This window comes from Tauraco erythrolophus, chromosome 7, assembly GCF_009769465.1.
Source record: "Tauraco erythrolophus isolate bTauEry1 chromosome 7, bTauEry1.pri, whole genome shotgun sequence".
Taxonomy (NCBI): Eukaryota; Metazoa; Chordata; class Aves; order Musophagiformes; family Musophagidae; genus Tauraco; species Tauraco erythrolophus.
The window spans coordinates 28,689,195-28,707,715 of record NC_141471.1 but is presented as its reverse complement, the minus strand read 5'-3'; the positions used below and the strand labels follow the sequence as shown (position 1 = coordinate 28,707,715).

At 41.1% G+C, this 18,521-nt stretch overlaps 1 protein-coding gene across 1 annotated transcript in view; it reads right to left on the bottom strand.

Annotated features, from left to right (window-relative positions):
- SDHAF3 (succinate dehydrogenase complex assembly factor 3) overlaps positions 1 to 11,126 on the bottom strand; it is a 31,560-nt gene extending 20,434 nt beyond the window's left edge. Inside the window, exon 1 of the mRNA XM_086615017.1 lies at positions 10,965 to 11,126. Within this exon, the coding sequence (XP_086471143.1) occupies positions 10,965 to 11,126 (162 nt within the window). The remainder of the gene's footprint in view (positions 1 to 10,964) is intronic.
- Positions 11,127 to 18,521: the final 7,395 nt, after the last annotated feature.

Below are 18,521 nucleotides of genomic sequence, written 5' to 3'. Positions count from 1 at the left end.
TAAAACTCTTCACATCATGGATCCCAAATAAATTCTTACAATGACTCACTGTAATGGATGTTAAAAAGCTCGCTAGCGTACTTCACTGTGAACAATCAACTGAATTTAAAAATTCAAGAGGCCCAGAAAACAACTGACTATTGTGATTTACTGTACACCTTAAAATTTATTCAAAGTATTAAATCAAACTTAACTACTGTAAATGAAATACATACACAAAACAAATCAAGTCATTTCAACATGAACCAGAATATCTTTACATTTTAGAGCAACTGCTTGTACCACAGCCTAAAGCAGACCTACACTTGCTATTCTTACAAGCTGTAGCTCCTGTAACTGTAGCAGACTATAGCTTTTTGGACTAAAGTATCATGGTGGATGACTGACACAGGTCATATTCGTTTTGGAAGGGACAGAAAAAATAGAAGAGATTCAGTTTAAATGTTTCAGCCACTTCCAGGAATGAAAGTAGGAATAAATATGGTTTTATATTATATTTTCCTTTTTAAAGAAAACTTCCTATTCTTAAGAACACCACGCAATACCAACATACTTTGCAACAGCATCTAAAATCTGGCATTATTAACAACAAAGTTTTTATTTTGGTGAATGAAATGTGTATATTGGGCTATTACTATAGACTTTTTTAAAATGTAGTAACTTTAAAATGCAACAGATCCTTTAGGCACACTCTTCTGGGGGCTACCATGAGTGATAAGAATTTTGTAATGACTCACTCTCAGCTGCCAGGGTAGTCAGATGAAAACAAAGCAGAAAGGTACGGTGATAATTATCTCCCTCTTGATACCACAGTAGCAAACAAAGGTGTGCTTTATGCCACTGAAGTATGACATCTGACATCAGATCTGCAGCCAAAGAACTGGCTGGTTATCCAACTACCATTATCCAATGTTGATGTGAAACATCAACAACCATTCAATTGTTAGACTTAGAAATTAGGGGAGGCTGCTGTTGGTAAACACAAGCCATGCTCACAGAAAGACTTGAGTTCTGATTGAGCACTGGTGTCCTTGTCACTCCACTGAGGACCTGGTCACAGCACACTCCAGCTCTCTTCTAGCCTCACAACATTAGATGCCTACAGGTGGAAGCCAGGGAGCTGCTGTGCATGTGATTCTCACCCTCAGTGCCGTGTTCACTGATGGAGGCACTAGGTCTTTCACTAGGCCAAGAACACTCGCTGGAAAATTTACTTTACTGATCTGGATTACAAGATGAGAACTTGGAAAGAAAGACTGCAATGGGGAAAAATAAAGAACAAAATACTATGCGGTCTGTCAAAATATGCATCTATTAAGAAGTAAAGAAAGAAGAAAGTATTTACGTTACTAAATGTGCCAGAGAAAAGCTTGAAAAGGAACAAAAGAAGCAAACCTATCATGTTGGATCATTTAATCACAAGACAATGGGAAAACACTTTGAAGAATTCCCAGAACCTTCCAACTGCAAGAAAAAAGGGACTTTTACCATGTCTGTATCTGCTGGAAAAAACTATACACTGGCAGTCTATACACTTGATACAAAAACTATACACTTGATACACTGGCAGTCTATCAAGTTCCTAGAATGTGATTATTTCTTTTAATTTTTTTTAACATTGTGGAGGCTAGTGCAGGGTATTTATCTTATGCTCCATTGCAGGTTTGACTCATCTACAATCCAACTGTGAAAAGCAGTTTGAGCAAAAATCTTCACAAAATGAGAGATCATCACTCCAAAAATGGAAGAGATAAAGAAGAATATAGGGGATCTCTTTGCAGAGAGATAAGATATATTTCTCAAATAGAGGAAAAAACAATAATGGACTTCAGAAAAGCAAATTTCAACACGATTGGGGAACCAGAAGTGCCACGGAAACACTTTGAGAGATAACAGTGTTGTAGGCCCCCTTTTTGCTGCTAAGGTATCAGAGGGTAGCTATGCTAAACACTGCAAACTACTGGAGTACCTCCCGGGTTTTGCTGCTGGGGTAGCAAACTATCCCAATGCAAATCAAAACCAGAAAGCACATCAAGAAATCACTATGGCTAAAGCAGGTGGAATGCACAGTGAAGCTTTTGAATTAAAAAGCCTTCTCAAAATCTGCAGCAGTACATTAACAAAGCTCAATATGAATTTAATAAATAATTTAACAAGAAGAGAATCTGTGAAAATTCTAATTATTAGAAAATTCAAAAGCCTGCTTCGTTCTACTACAGGAACTAGACTTCTCAATTTAAGCATTTGCTGCCATCGTGTGTACACGTCAAAAACTGCAGTCTTATGAAGGATACGTTTCATTATCATCAGTCAAAAATCAGCTATCACGAGGGCATTACAGACTTCAGACGGAAGGCGACGAAGTTTGAAAGACTGCTAATGTGATATGAATTCTTCCTTCAATACAGATTGCAGAGCTGATAACACTAGACATCAAACCACATACAAACTCAATTCAATTACATAGACCATGTGCTTTCTACTATGAGATCATTAAAAGCTAAGTGGTATTTGGTGGTCTACAGAAAATAAACCAATTGTTCTGGTTCATTGTGTGCAGGTATTAATACTACCAACACAATTTAATACCTTTCTGTCATGACATCTCCAAAGAAGCAACGGTGCTGGGGACCTTAAGTTCTCACTTTCCACTAGGCTTCTTGTGGTTCAGATAAAAGAAGAAAAAAAAAGGACAACAAAAAAAAAAAAAAAAAAACAAAAAAAAAAAAAAAACAAAAAGAATGTTGCAGTGACCTAATTATCTGTTCATTTCCTCTAAATTATGGAATAAAATAGTCAAGAAGACAGGGAATAGCATGAAGACAGCACAAAACTAGGTACCCAATTTTATGTCATTCAGGAATTCCCACACGAGCAAGGAACATTACATTTTAAGGATCAATTGCTAGCCATTCTTGAAAGATGAGTGCAAGATCAATTTCGAAGGTATTCTACAGATTTAGCTAGTTACTTACTATCATAAGTGTGTCTTAAGTACAACTCTATATTCAGATATGATACACACATCTAGGGCATTAAAAATCCTCCAATTTGTATAAGACTACTTGCGCAGACAGCTCACATTAGGCTGAAAGAAGAAAAAAAACCCAATTCTGAAACAATTATTCAGATGTGCTCCAGATTCCATTTTAACTTGCAGAAAATATCAATTTTGTGTCTACACAGGACAGAAAAGCACATCTATACAGTATGAGCAATTACAGCACTCATAATATTATTGCAGTAATTACAAAATACGGTACTTGACAGCACTTGTGGAAAGTTGGCAGTGTTTATAGTGTTGATAGTGGGAATGCACTGAAAACATAGTAAAAACCTACTATGCTTACAAAACACTACAAGCTGACAATATTCACACAAATACCAAACAACTGCTAGAAGAAAGGTGTCAATAACACACAAACAAGCAGAAATTGTTATAAATTTGCAGTTTCTATTCATACTCAGTTTGTCTGTTTGACTCACTACATTGTCTTAAAATACAACAAAGTCAAAAAGATTCGTGGATTAATTACTTTGATGTTATCTTCACCTGAAAACCTAACCTGGTAAGGATTTCCAAATTCTGCTATAAAATACTTACAATTTGTCAGTACTGAAGCATCAAGATGAGGGCAAAACAATCGGAATACTCATCTCCTTTTTTACTTTTTTTTTTCTTAAAGCTTAAGAGGAAAGAAGAAATCTAACAAGACTCATACTTGTACACATACAACTTAAAAATGACTTTTTAAACCATCAATTTTCTTTCTCTGCCTGGACCAAGTTAAACTTTTTGAAACACCTGTCAAGGAACACTGAAAAGCAGAATGAGGGAAATTTGCAGCAAATGAGATAAACTGTTAGATTCAAAGAGTACTCGGGGATCTGAATGCGCATCACCAAAATAACTGACTCCTGAGCATTAGAGCTGTAACTTAAAAAAATCTGGAGGTCCTCAGAATTACGTGCTATTAGGTACACAATTAGGTCCTGAGGCTTGTGTTTTCCTAAGGTTCAAACACATACACAAGTACTACGGTACATTAGACAGCAAGGTCATGCATAAGCTGTCTCTCGACTGCCTTGGTCAGAATTTTATCTCACCACTAGATGGAAACCTGAATTACCTTTTAAATCGACAATGCTGTAAATGTTCCAATGCTGGTTCTGCTTCTACTGTGTCTCACCATTGCTGCTTTCTTATTTCGAGAGCTAATCACATGCTGGCTGTCACAAACCTGTACTCATTAGGAAACCATCCATGAGCAGGCTTGCACAGAATTTCTGCAATGTCTTCGAATCTGAGAGCATTAACATAGACATGCCTTGCTCATTTCCCAAGCTGGTGCTACTCAATGCCAGAATTAAACTGTTATGCATATTAGAGATCTACCTCACTTCTGCAGCAATTTAAACTTCTCAATCTAAGTTGTAACTAACAAAAATTGCTGTACTCTGCCAACAAATATCAGTTGGGATTTAATGACACACTTTAAATATCAAAGGCATGTTATATACTTTACAACTACATGCAATGATAAAATCATCTGAAATTTATAAACCTGTTTGCACACCACATATTTATACAAAGTTCCATCACTTCACTAGAAATTTACCGTGCAATGTATTATAACCGAGGTGACTGGCACACCAAGTGGCTGACATTACTGTCTGATGGGACCCCAATGACTCGGATATTATTTTCTGCTGTGTCAAAACAGTTGTGAACAAAAAAATTCAACTAGGAGACAGGCACAGTTATCAGGACAGCCATCTGAGCAGCTACATGTAATCATAAATACAATAATATAGAGATAATTGGCATAGTAACACAACAGAAGCATTGAGAGTACTGATGTCACAACTTAGGAAATTTTGAATTTGGAAAATACAGTAAAGGTCTAAAACAAAATCTCACATTTGCCTTTTTAAGTCTTATTTTTCCATCAATCCCAGATCACACCATTTTTGAAATATGAAAAAAAAAACAAAACATTGGCCTTAGCAGTAGGCAGATGAATCTGAAAGAGCATGGCCCCACTCTCCGGGTAGGAAGTCCCGAACACCCCTTCCCGTCACACACGTGCACCCACGCACAAGCCAGCAGGTATCCACCAATTTATCCAAAGTCTCTCCATATGAGAAAGCACCCAGACCACCTGGATTCTGCATGGAAGAGGAGCAGACACCAGCTCCTGCTTCTAACCCAAATTTGAAGGAGCACTGAAAGGATGGAAGTGATGCCGTAATACGAAAAGGATGTTATTACCATGACACTTTGCTGTAGGGACCCACGCGGTCAACCCTTGAGTTTATTTTTTCAGTCAAAGGGACAACTGCACATGAATGCTGGCTCACAAATCACGGGTGCACCAAGGCGAAGTTGCCATCTTAGACAGGGAGACTTCAAATCTTACAGCAAAGCAGGCCACCAGGACCACCAGTTCAGAGCAGCAGGCTGATTTCCTGCGGCTGGTCATACTCGAATCCCACATGCTCTTCAATTTATCAGCCACAACTCTGCGGATCTCAGAAAAGTGAGAAATTCTTTCTTGCCTTTTGAGAAATATCAAAGAAAATAAAGGAAATTGTCTCCAATTTAGTTCTTAGAAATTAATACCCAGTGAACACCTTAAGTGGGGGCTAAATACATAAGTCTCAGTAGGAATTTACTCTCACTAAGAAGGTTTTCATCAGATAGCCATAAAAATCACCAAAAGCAAATTCCAGTGTATCCGGTAATGTTACAATGAAATACTACTCTTAAATCCTATTTCAGAACTTTGATTAAAGTCATAAAATGGAAAAAACCTTAAAGTCGTATTTCACTTCCAAAAAAATGTATTTCTTTGTCAGGCAAAGAAAAGATCACTTATATAATGTACTTCACTGAAACTGAGAGCAGAACACAGACAGTCAGCAGCAGTTTTAGACTTATGCAACCTATCTATTTGCTGAAAGACAGTACAAAGGGCAACCCACATGTCCCATTCCCCTCCCAGTCTGACTCCAATACTGGCCACAGCTTACTCTTCCATCCACCCAACTTTCTCTGGCTACTTGTTCTTTAAATTCTCCTTTCAACATCTCAACGGATTTTTTGAGTCCCAGAAAAACAAATCAAGAAGGGAAGGGAAGATCATACCAGCCCAAAGAATTAAGAAGCAAAAAATTCTCTAAGTGTATTCGCTCATGAGCAGAAAAAGATGTAACGGGACAACTATGTCTTGGGAAGTATGGTGAGAACATCCCACAATCTTCCCAGCAAACTAAATACTGCAACATGGGCAACTGAAAACAAATCTGATGAATGACAATTATTGGTATCATATCAGATATCATACTGATTAAAAAAATTAGCCGTTCTTGAGAGGCTATGCGACCAGGTTCCCCAAACAGACAGATACAGTTCCGCCTTAGTTTTACCAATATAATGCTTAGATTTGTTATTAGGTGTCAAATAAAATATCACCTTTCTTCTGAGCATACAACAGCAGATGCCAGCTCCCAAATCAGCCTCGGCTCACCTGAAAGCTTATAAAAACGCTTTCAGAGTCAAGAGTGGCCAAAGCATTTCAAAGGCAATTTATTCAATCTATTATATTAGATGTGAGAAAATGTCATGTAATTCTGCAGAATGACTCTGCTTATCTCAAGATAGTCCAGACCTTTCCATCTACAAGGTCAGGCTCTTTAAAAAAGCTAAGTACAAAACGGCCATTTTCAAAATTAAAAGAAGAGTTAACTTAATGATGTAAAACAAATTATTACTGAAATTACCTAGCTGAATATTCTACAACATATCATTTGTAACCTGGAATAAAGTAATCAATATTATCTTAATATTACCTATTCTTAAGTAAGCATTCTCATTAGCTACAGTATGATTTAGAAGACTGTTGAACTAATTCACTGATCATATCCGTCAACATTTATTCAATAGCATTCCAAGGTAATAATCACTATCAATCTAATTATATAAGCCGCCTCCTGTAAATGAGTACCAATTATTTGAATTAAAATACTAAACATTTAGAAAATAGAAAGGAACATGTATTAATAACTGATACACTTAATTTGAATCTACCTGACAACCATAATTCCAGAACAACAAAGCTTGATTTCTTTGTATCACCCTTTAATACTTTCAAGACACAAATCATCAATCCAACACAGGTTTTAGGAAAAATGCAAAATTTACATTGTGCTACTTTTATATAAACTATACACACTTGCACACTATTTCTGCCAGTCTTTTTCACTTAAGAACTCTTCCAAGAATATTCAAAGGATCGTCTCCCTATTTTGTAAACACGAACAGGTCAGTTTACGTTTCCCATAAAATGGCATTAGCCATCTACGCGGTTGGGTTCTAAACACTAAATCCCTCAATCACGGAGCATGGCAAACAAGGGGATCCCTTCTCATCTTCTTTATGTGAAAACAGTATGAATCACATACTAAGACAATATTATTTGGAAGCCTTTTTACCTCCTTTTTCCCCCTGTTTCTCTTTAAAGTTAATCTTAGAAATCTCCCTTTAATGTTCCACCTGTGCTCTTGTGTACTGTAAGGATATTCAAAATGCTTGTATCCCTGTTTGAGAATTAGGCTGAGTATCAGGTCCTGCACTAAGATTTGAGCTCTTCCCAAAAGCCATGGAACAGAAAGCATACTAAAGAACTATGGCAATATTAGAAGCTATGGTGCTTGAAAGCCCTGTAAAACAGTTATTTTTCAAGCTTTTAAAAGTAAAACCCTATAGTTTTTTTCACCATGTTTCACAAGAAATATAAAAGAATTTGCCTCAGCTTGTTTTCTTTGATAATCAATCAATGTGCCCAGTTCCCTTGAATCAGCATGATTTAAATACCAAGGGGAAAAAAAAAAAAATATCCTTTGGCACAACCATAATGCGATTAAAATGCCAGGCCTGTTAACTAAACAATTAGAAAATATGAACGAAAACGGAGCACAAGAAAGCATACCACAAACACAGACTATGAACTAGTATATTCGAGCACACACAGAAGGTCTGACTATCCAGAAAAAGCCTGAAGAGTTCTAACAAAAGTCAAGCTGTTTCACGTCAAAATAAGTTGTCCTTGGAAATTTTAATTCAAAAGCATATGGGGTGGCTTCATAACATTACATTTCATATTGGAGTCCTCATTCAAAGTCAAGAAACATCGACGCAATCATCATGTCCATACTCTTTACTCTACCTCTGGTGAACATTACATTAAGATATACTATTTTAATATAAAATTATTAATACTATTTTTCTGTAATATGATACATCATGCCACTCTGTACCAGACACCCTGTACGCAATAGAAGACATGAGGAAATAACTCTTTCAGATGGAAGTTGAACATTGACACAACTCAAGTGCAACAGTAAGGTATATGCGTACCTTAATGAACAAGCAAATTGGGACAAAACGTGCTTGACGTGAAACACGCCAAAATACTGTTAACAGAGCTGTAACTTTGCATTTTTCAAAAAAAAAAAAGGCTAAAACTTCTCAGGGAATATAAACATCATTTTGTATTAAAGCTGTAGTGATTTGCTTGGGAGATGTTGTTTGGTTTAGTTTGTGAGTTTTTTTTAATAAAAATAGATATGGAGGTACGAAGTACACCTACGTTCATGTATGCAAAGTGGCACATCACAGCTTTGCGCGTTGCTAAGCCCTTTGAGAACCGGGCACTCTGGCGGTACGCTGGCGTGTTCTGCGAGAAACCATTCTAGAGCCCCAAGCCTATTGCTGATGAAAAGAGTGTCCTGCCACCTGGGAAGGGTGCAAACAGGACTCCAACATGAATTAGAGCATCTTTATCTTTCTCTGTTACCTAATCCAAGTCATCTATGGTCTAGCTCCCTCAGTTATCTAGTTTGAGTCTTCAAGGGGCTGGGAACCACAGCATGTTGTAAGATGCAGAGTCCCACAGGCCATAAATGTGACAAGTGTGATTTAAATTCCCACCCTTGAAACAGATTACTATTTGGGGAAGAAAAAATCCCAGAGCATGACAAAATTAAAGACGAGAAGAGCCACATTAAACTATGCGCTAACATCTCCAGCATCTTGCTAGAAGACAGACATATTTGCCAAGTTCTTTATACACACACACTCAAAACAGTTATTAAATTAGTTTCCTTTCCTTGAACATATCATAGCTAATAGCACTAAATGTCAGGTTTCAAAATTCAACTGCTGTTTCTCGTAGTCGAATTTTTCTCAGTTTTCCCTATAATCTACTTTTAAAACATTTTAAAACAGAGAAACATTTTCACTATTTGTTTACTTCACAGAAAGGGCTGAAGATATTTAAAAGTAAACATTATCTTCCTTCTCTAAAACTATTTTAAGGAAGATTTTAGCACTGAAAATAGCAACCTGTAACTTGCCTTCTTAGCTCATGTTTAAAATTGGATGCAGCGATGCGGAAAACGCTTTAGCAATACCAAGTAAACGGCAATTGAGAACTACAATAGCATCAGGCATTTGAGAAGTAGATACAAATTTTCCTGATTTCAGGATCTATCAGTTGGCAAGAGGCAATTAAAATACTCTCTTCAGAGGAACGGAATACGGTATCAGGCCGTCTTCTCTCTGCGGCTCCTGACACCCCAGCAGAAGGGTTAGCGGAGCTGCTTTCACCATAAGGTTTCAGCTACAGTGAGCAGAAGGGATGGGTCAGATCTCTCCCCATTACCCTTCTGTCGGTAAACTGGGAGGCACTGGATGCTAACCAATGCTAACCAGCTTCCAGGGCAGAGCAGAATACAATTTTCTTCCACAGAAAGAAAAAAGTTTTGAGATTCAAAAATATTACCAAATGAGTAGTTCAACAAGCAAGAAAAATAATGGGAAGCTTGTCTATAGACCTGTCTCTCGCAGTTCTTTTGATGGTCTAATTGAGGGGTTTTCCTCTGTGAAGTGTCTGTAACATTTGCCTGTCACGTGGATTTTTGAGGTCTACTAATATGTCAGCATCTGCTGGAGCATGTGGGGAAAGCACCTCGAGTCTTCAACCTCTGCTGCTCATGAAACTTGTTATATCCTAATCACTTGTGAGCAACCTGCTTTTCTGTTGTTGGTGAAACCAGCCACTAAGTTCAGGAGCAGAGGTGGAGCAGGAAGTAAGCAGGGAAATAACGTTCACATAAGACCTGTTTCCTTAGGAAACACTCTGCAAAAGTGTCACTCAAAAATGAAAGACAAGTTCACAGGGAAGCTATTTACACCTATGGACTTAGCTAATTATAATTATACAATTAGCTATGCACACGGTTATAAATACATGCACATTTATATAACATATTATTATACACAGATAATTTTGCGCCTGTTTTTTATATGTATCTATAGCTAACGACATAATTGTTGTCACTCTGTTACACGTACTTGCGTGTGCATAGTTACAACCACACATAGGTGAGGCACGGAAACAAGAACCCTAAGAGACAGCCCGCCAAGAGACAGAGCACTGCAAGGAATTCTGCCACTCTGGGGCGAGTTCGCCCTTCGGGGGACCGTGCTGGAGCGGGACACTCCGAGCACAGGAACCAGCGACCGACATCCCAGCGGTCATTAGCAGCGCGGGAGCCAACAGCCGCTTCCCATCACCCTTTCCACGACACACATCCTTAAACAACGCGAAGCCCGGCGAGCTGCTGCTGCGGCAGGTGACGGCGGGGCTGCCGGAGGCGCCGAGGGAGGATGCGGCCGCCGGCGGAAGGGCGGCCTGCCAGAGGCCGCTCCCCCTTGCCGGGCGGGCGCCCGGGCCTGCCCCGCGTGGGCCCCGCCGCTCCCCGCCGCAGGAGGCAGGCGGCGGCTGCGCGGCGCCCGCCGGCAGCGAGGGCCGGGCCGCAGGGGCCCGGAGCGCCCCGGCGGCCCCGCGGCTGGGCAGGCGGCCCCCGCGTCAGACCCCCGCAGGGCGGCGGGCACTTGCCTCCCATTCCCGCAGGAAGCGCTGGGCCTCGGCGGGCCCGGCGGCCTTGTGCTTCCTGAACTCCTCCTTCACGTAGCGGTCCCCCAGCGCCCGCAGGGCGGCCGGCAGCGCCCGGTGCAGCAGCAGGATCCGCCGGTACAGGCCCCGCGCACCGCCCTGCATGGCGGCAGCGGAGGCGGCCCCAGCGGAGCCCGCGGGCGGCCGCACCGGGGGCGGGCCGAGGGGGCCGCGCTCCGCCCCCGCGCCGGGCCGGGGCCGGGGCCGGGGCCGGGCTGTGCGGCGGCGACTGGGGCTCTTCGGGCGGAGGAGGGAGGAGCGTCCCGCTCGCCGGGTGCGGCGGCCGCGCGGCGTGAGCGCCTCCGGGAAGGAGGTCTGTGCTGTGCGTGTCAGAAAGTAGCGCGGGACGAGCTCGGAGCCGGCTTTTTGCAGGAAATTCGTCTGTCCCGCGCTCGTTTGCGCAGCGTTTAAAACGCTGCCAAGAAATCCGGTTACAAAGAGTACTTTTAAAATAGATGGAGGGTGACTGAGCAATTCGCGTTGTTTCAATAAAGATGTGTGCGGGTGGCAGGGATCACGATAAAAATAAAAAATCACTTAATTTTTAGCTTTGTTTTCACCACCGGAAGAACAAACTGTGCACTTCATACCTGCGTAGAATTTCACGCAAATCATTTAGTCCACTAAACCCAAGCTTCGTAAGCCTAAATTTGATTTATCTGCATTGTTAAGTGTGGGTGAGAGATGAGAGGAGGCGTAGGAAGAAATGTTACTGCCTTCGTGGGGCTGCTCGGGATTTGTGCCACCACCTTGGTATCGCCGAGCTCCCGCTTTCTGTTACCTCCCGCCTGCAGCTCGAGCAGCAACTCCCCAGCTCTCCACAAAGTTTTTTCAGCTGTTTAACATCACATCCAACCCACCTACATGGAAAAAAAATCTTCAAACGTCAACAGTTATGGATATATAGAAAAGAGCAAAGAGTCTGAAAATCAGGCAGTGGCAGCAGCGGCTAAAGTCTTGCCTCATCACGGATGCTTGTAGAGCTCCCTCCAGCCAGTTAAACCAGTGACTCTTCAAAACAAGAAGGAAACATTTCCGTAGGCCCAGGGAGCGTTAAGCTTTCCCAGGATACTCAGAAATGTCATAAGAATGTACTGCCTCGTCAAAAGACCAAGTCAATTTTATAGGAGCAAACTACAGACTATTTCGCTCGCTATCATTTCTTGATGTTTACTTATTCTCCCAAGCGCTTCAGTGTAGGAAAACCAAAGTTCCCAGTAACACAAAAGTTACTGAAATAAAGGAAAACCGTTACAGTTTCGCTTTTTCTCACTGGCAGTTTCCAGTTTTCTTTGTGCCTGTGATGCTCTCAGGGTGGGTGGACAGACCCTGCCTGGCCAGGGGAGATCTGATCTTCAAATTGATTGGTTTTGCTGTATTTTCAAACTGTATTTTCTGCAGGTGTTTCTTTGAGGAAGGATTTCTGGACTTAATGCATTGTATCTAGCCTTGTGTCCTTCAATATGTTCAAATTTTTAAGAGAGTGACATTAAAAAACCTGATATGCTTTATCAGTTTTATTTGCAGTGCTGCAATTCCACTGAATCATCTCAGGGTGTGTTCATTCACAGAATTTATTTAAATCTTTTTTTTCTATAATGACCACCATACTTACGTTGCACATTTACAGCTTTCTCCTTGCTACATCCACACTGTGTGTTTTTAGGCGTCCTTTTGCTTTAGTGGCCTGCTTAAGCCCTCTACTGGGCTCTTCCTTTGTGGATCAAGAAGGACAAGGAACTGCTTGAGAGAGTCCAGCACAGGGCCACAAAGATGATTAAGGGAGTGGAGCATCTCCCTTATGAGGAAAGGCTGAGAGCTGGGTCTCTAGCTTGGAGAAGAGGAGACTGAGGGGGGACATGATTAATGTTTGTAAATATGTAAAGGGTGACTGTCATGAGGATGGAGCCAGGCTCTTCTCAGTGGCATCCAATGATAGGACAAGGGGAGATGGATATAAGCTGGAACATAGGAGGTTCCGCTTAAACATGAGGAAGAACTTCTTCCCAGTAAGGGTAACAGAACACTGGAACAGGCTGCCCAGAGAGGTTGTGGAGTCTCCTCTGGAGATGTTCAAAACCCGCCTGAATGCGTTCTTGTGTGATCTGATCTAGGTAGTCCTGCGCCAGGATTGGACTAGATGATCCTTTGAGGTCCCTTCCAATCCCTAACATTCTGTGATTCTGTGAAATACTAACCAGAATGCATTGTGTTCTGTGACCTTCAACATTTTTTACACCTTGTCTTTCTGTCCACAGAGACCATTTACCCATCCTCTGGGGCAGGTGTTTCCTGCCCGGCAGAAAAGGAGGATTCCTGCAGCATCTGTGCACCTCCAGGCTGCTTCAGCTGCAGCTCTTGAGCCTTCTCCTTGCGCTGCCAGAGGAGTGAGGAATTTGCCAGTAAATTCCCCGTGGAGCAAAGGACAGAGCTGTAGGCTCAGCAAGCTGTTTGATAGCCAGCTAAGTTGTCAGCCTTTGCCCATTAATAATTTTTACATCCCAAAGTCCTCGAAGGGCTCTGCACTATCAGGGAATGTGGAGAAGCTGTAGGGGCAGCTGAATGATGATCCCTTGTGTATGGGCACAAAAGGACTCATTGACAGAACTTATTAAGTTGTAATAAGATATTAGAGATATTATTTCCGTATAATGACTTCTCAATCGTTAGTACTCGAAATATCTATGCCACAGCTTGAGTACAGAGACAATTTTAGCTAAGGTGCCTGAATGCAACTCCTCTGCTTGCCACTTGCAGACATCTGCCCATGCTTCCAGGCAACACTGACTCCATGTGGGCACTGGGGCATCTGTGCTGCTGTCCCCAGTGCTCCATGGCCTGACAGCGCTTATTAGTGTGCACCAAAGAAACAGGTACCTCGGGACAGGGATTCATCCTGCCCCTTTAGGGCAAGTGAAGCTGATTAATCCCTACTTCTTTTCAGCTGTCAAGAGAAGGATGTACTGGGGTATATGTGATTTAGATACCGCATAAAGGATTCTTCTGTATCCAGCCATGCTTATCAGCACTGGCTCAGTGTCAGTCATGCTGAAATTGGAGCAGATCCTACAAAGGTACCAGAGTATCTGTGCAATACTCTGTAGTGTCTTTCGATTTTGGGAGGCAGTATCAGCTCTGCCATACAGCAGCACAAAGCCAGGCAGAGTGGCTTAGTCAAAGTATTAAATCTTTATTTACATGGCCAGGACTCCATGAGTAGCATCTCAGTCTTTTCGCAAGGATACACAAGAAATTCATGGTAAAGCATAGAGGCAAAGTGCTCTAGTTGCTTAGCCATCCTTCTGAGCTAGCAGCAAATCAATAAAAAGTAGAAGACAGATTTTGACTCTGACAACATGCCAGAGTGGCCATGTTGTTTGCTACAGTACTAACTCCAAATGTAGGAAGACCAGAGGAACATTTCCATGCTTATTTTTTCCTTTTATCGGTAATGTGTTGACTAAAGGAGATGAAGATGGTATTTATTGAACTGTTATAATTGCTGTAATTTTTAAAATTATCAAGAGCATCCTGAGAGGAGTTCCTATTGTGAATCAAAATAAATGATTAAATATGGAATGCAATGACATCGTATTCCTTTCCAGAGCCCTTAGTAGTCCTGTCGAAGCTAGATTGTATTGTCATCTGTGAAAAAAACAAGATAACCTGCAATCTTCTTCCCTAAACTGTAGATAAATGTTAAAGTACAGTCTAATTTCCTGCTATTAAAAAAAAATAAGACCACATAGTCCTGCCTCATGTTTCCTATTTTTAAATTGTGCGGGTCACAACAAAACTGCATCTCTTACTTCAGAACTACAAAATTTTTAATAAGCTCTCTAAATATTCAAATAGATTCAAGACAGTTCCTTTTTACATACTATTCCAGACCAAGGCAGACTTTTCTCATGCAGAAGCCAAGCCAAACGTCTAATACGACAGCGCAAATTGCCTGCTAAATATTCTGCAGCATCTTCCAGTGTGCGTTGTAAAGTAAAAAGATGCAGAATTATCCCTTCTTTGTGGGAAACAACTGCAAAATGAATGGTTTCATAAATGACTTAGAAAAAGCTACTGATATTTGGAGATACATAGGATGATTCTGCCTCTGTCAAAGTGGAGTAGAGTTTTGTCCTTGGTTCAACAGGAGCAAGATCAATCCTAGCATGGGTCGGTCTTCAAAACCCACCAAAAAGTTTTATATGCAAACTATTGTACATGGATACTTTTAAAAAATGGACCAACTCTTTCTCCAGGGCTTGGTGAAATACAGGCTGATGAAGATACCAGTCACATTTGCTCTTGGCTGCAGAGACAGCTGCCTATCAGTGTCTGGCCCAGGTGAAATTGGGGTTCTTGGCATGCCCCAGGCTGGTCAGCAGGCCATGGTAATGAGAGCAGGGCAGAGAAGGTTTTAATTCAAAAGATCCATTTCAGTGAGGAAAAAAGATGCCATAAAAAATGCTGTTTGGTGCAACTCATCAGGATGGCTTCAGGTACTCATATGTGCATCTCATAGTAGAAGGAAACCAAGTAACAGAAAGTATTTCTTATGAAACATAGAATGATTTTGGAAGGGACAGACATCCAGCTGTTTCTGGACTTCAGTCAATTGCGTGCTTAGCGTGTTGATAGCTTTTGGACGTTAGTTAAAAGGAAGTTCTGCTTTGGTTCAGCTTATGCTTGAGCTGCTCGTTCGTTGCAGGATTTCTTGTTCTTTCATCTGAAGCATATGATCTGTATCATCCAAAACACATTTTTTTTTGACAGTCAAAAGAAGCAATTCCCGAGGAAGTTCTGCTTGCCTCCTGCAGACTTGAAAGATGCCAAGAGTACTGGAAATCTTCAGAGAATTTAGCTGCCAAACTCTATCAAGTTTCTACTTGAACATGTGTCAGCAGAGCTTTGCAGCGAGCCAAATGTAGGCAGCTTCACACTAGAGGAGTGCTAGGCTTGTACATGGACCCTCCTGCTCACCATCTCCCCACCTTCTCTGCAACTCTTCTCTCTCTAGTCCAGTGCCAGATTTTGAAGCAATTCTCAGATTAAGCAGCTGTGAAAGAAAGAGAGAAGGATTGCAAAGAACCTATGAGGATTTTCTCTAATCTCACTTTCAGAAACATCTGCTATTCAGCTGAAATTTTCTAAAATAATTCAACTCAGTGAACTGATCCAAAATATAAAATTTTGGGTAGAATGATTAAAGAGCATCAAAATTCAATGTAATGACAGATATTTTTAGGGGAAAAACCCTATGCCTTCATTTTTAGGCAATGGTGCCAAGTCAGACTGTGAGCTGGAAATCTTTTTTTTGTCCTTAAGCTGTTGTTTTCAACATTCAAAGTAAACACCCAAAAGATTGCCTAGTTTACAAAACAATTTTTCTACTTTTGAAAATTCAACCTGAAATTGAAAAGGTCCTTATTTAGAATCACTGTGTGTCTTCTCCTTTTACAAAAAATCTTTTTGGTACATACACTACTAATCCACTTGGTTACTCTGCCACGTGTGCTGTGCATTAAAATTCTGTAAAAGGTGCAATATTATCCTCTTAATTCACATAAGTACAGTCTGAAAGAGCATGTTTTGTTATTTCAAGTATAATACAAAGTGTGCACTGTTCACAGGTAAAGCTTTGTTTTCATGGTCTTCATAAGCCATTGCAAAACTTAAAGCCATGCAAAGATGCTTCCACAAATCCATTAAAATTCCTTGCAGAAGAACACAAAAAGCCCAGAAATTGTTATGTTGATGGTTGTAGCAGAAAGGGGGAACAGGAAAAAGGAGAAGATGGCCCAAATAAATAAATTTATATTTTGAAAAGCTGCAGAAAAGACCGTATGTGTGTGAATGCAAAACAATAGCTCAGCCTTGGAGCATCAGGAGAGGAGCACAAGTGAGCCCCTTCTGAACAACGGCATCCATGGATCCTGGGAGCTCCAGACAACATGCTTGTCGAGTCCTGAAGTCTAAGCTCAAGGAATAAAACTAGCTAGGCTACATCACTTTTAAGCTTTTAGCCCAGCTTCACATTAACCCAAGGGGAATTTAAAACATAACATAAACATGCGTTTAAATGAAGTTAGAAGAAAGCTTGTTGTCCTGTCTCCTGTTTTAATTAAATGTGTTTTATATGAAAAGCATAGCTTACAAATGCAGGCTATGTGGTTTCTCTGGCAGCATTGCAGCTCTAAGTAAACACACTATAGTATTATTTTGTTTACTTTCTTCCTAATTAAGTTTTAAAAGTTTCCTCAGCTCTCTGTGTGGCTGCTTCAGTTTTGGCAGCAGTACTGTGGTAAAGGGGACTAGGAAGAAGAATACGCTTTCTCTTTCTCCATCCCTCCACTGAGTAAACCAATCTCAGATCGATTGGAAACCTCTTCTCTCTTTTTCAAGATCTATGGATGACAGACTACATGCCACAGGTGAAGCATGAGCCCTACGGGTCATATCGGTGTGAGAGCCCATGCCCTCGCACTGGGAGAGAAGCAAAGCCCTTGGCTGCGCCAGTCATGGGAGGCACAGCTGCGAGCGCCCGGGCTGTGCTGCATACTTCAGAACACAAATCGGAGCCGAGCTGCAAAGTTTGAAGCCAAGCATGAATTTTCTCATCCTTTGAGGCTGTTTGGATTTTTTTTACCTTCCTCAGAGGCTCCGGGTTTTCAGGTTCAAGGCTTTGCTATAAAACTGTTCATGTTTAACAAATCCAGGTCATTGTCTGCTGTTTAAAATGAAGCACGCGTAATCGAATGTCATTCATCATTTTGGCATAAGCAATGTGCTATCAGCAAAGCACATTTCCCATCTCAGGCTCTTCCTAGAGCTTTGATAGCCCTCTGAACACACCCAGTCTGTCCAGCACAATTTAACATACTGGCCAAGTACTGGGATATAACTTAACTGGCCTTGCGTTAAAACAGGTGGCATCACCTTTGACGTAAAGCTCTGGATAGGCATCTCTTGTCTCTATCCAGTTTCTCATGTTGTAATCAAGCAGGGAAATAAATCCAACATGAAGCTGCGTAGCTCTGTAACTGTTCATGTCTGTTTATTGTGTTCCCTACCCTGAAATTCAGCACCGCAGTGCAGGCTGGGGGGTATCTGGATGGTTCCTCATCCTGGCTTTATTATTCACTGGGTATGGTAATATTTGGGGTTACGTTTCTTGGTAGTCAGGATTTCCTTTGTGGTTTCTTGATACAACATCACGTATTAATGGTTGAGATTCAGGATGGAACTATAGGATACCACATGAAAAAAAGCTAGCTTTAGCATAAATGCTTGAGGTTCTGTGAATCTGTTTCATCCAACAGCACTATCACAGTTCATCAATTCCTACCGCCGCCTCCTTCCCAAACCACCTGAAGGCAGGATCGGTAGCGATCAAAAGACGTGCTGCATTTCTTTGAATGATCCTCTGTGAAATATGGATTAATAATGAGTTTATTGCTGTTTGCCGTTGAGTTATGGCTTTGCACTTCTCCTAAGCTAAAACAA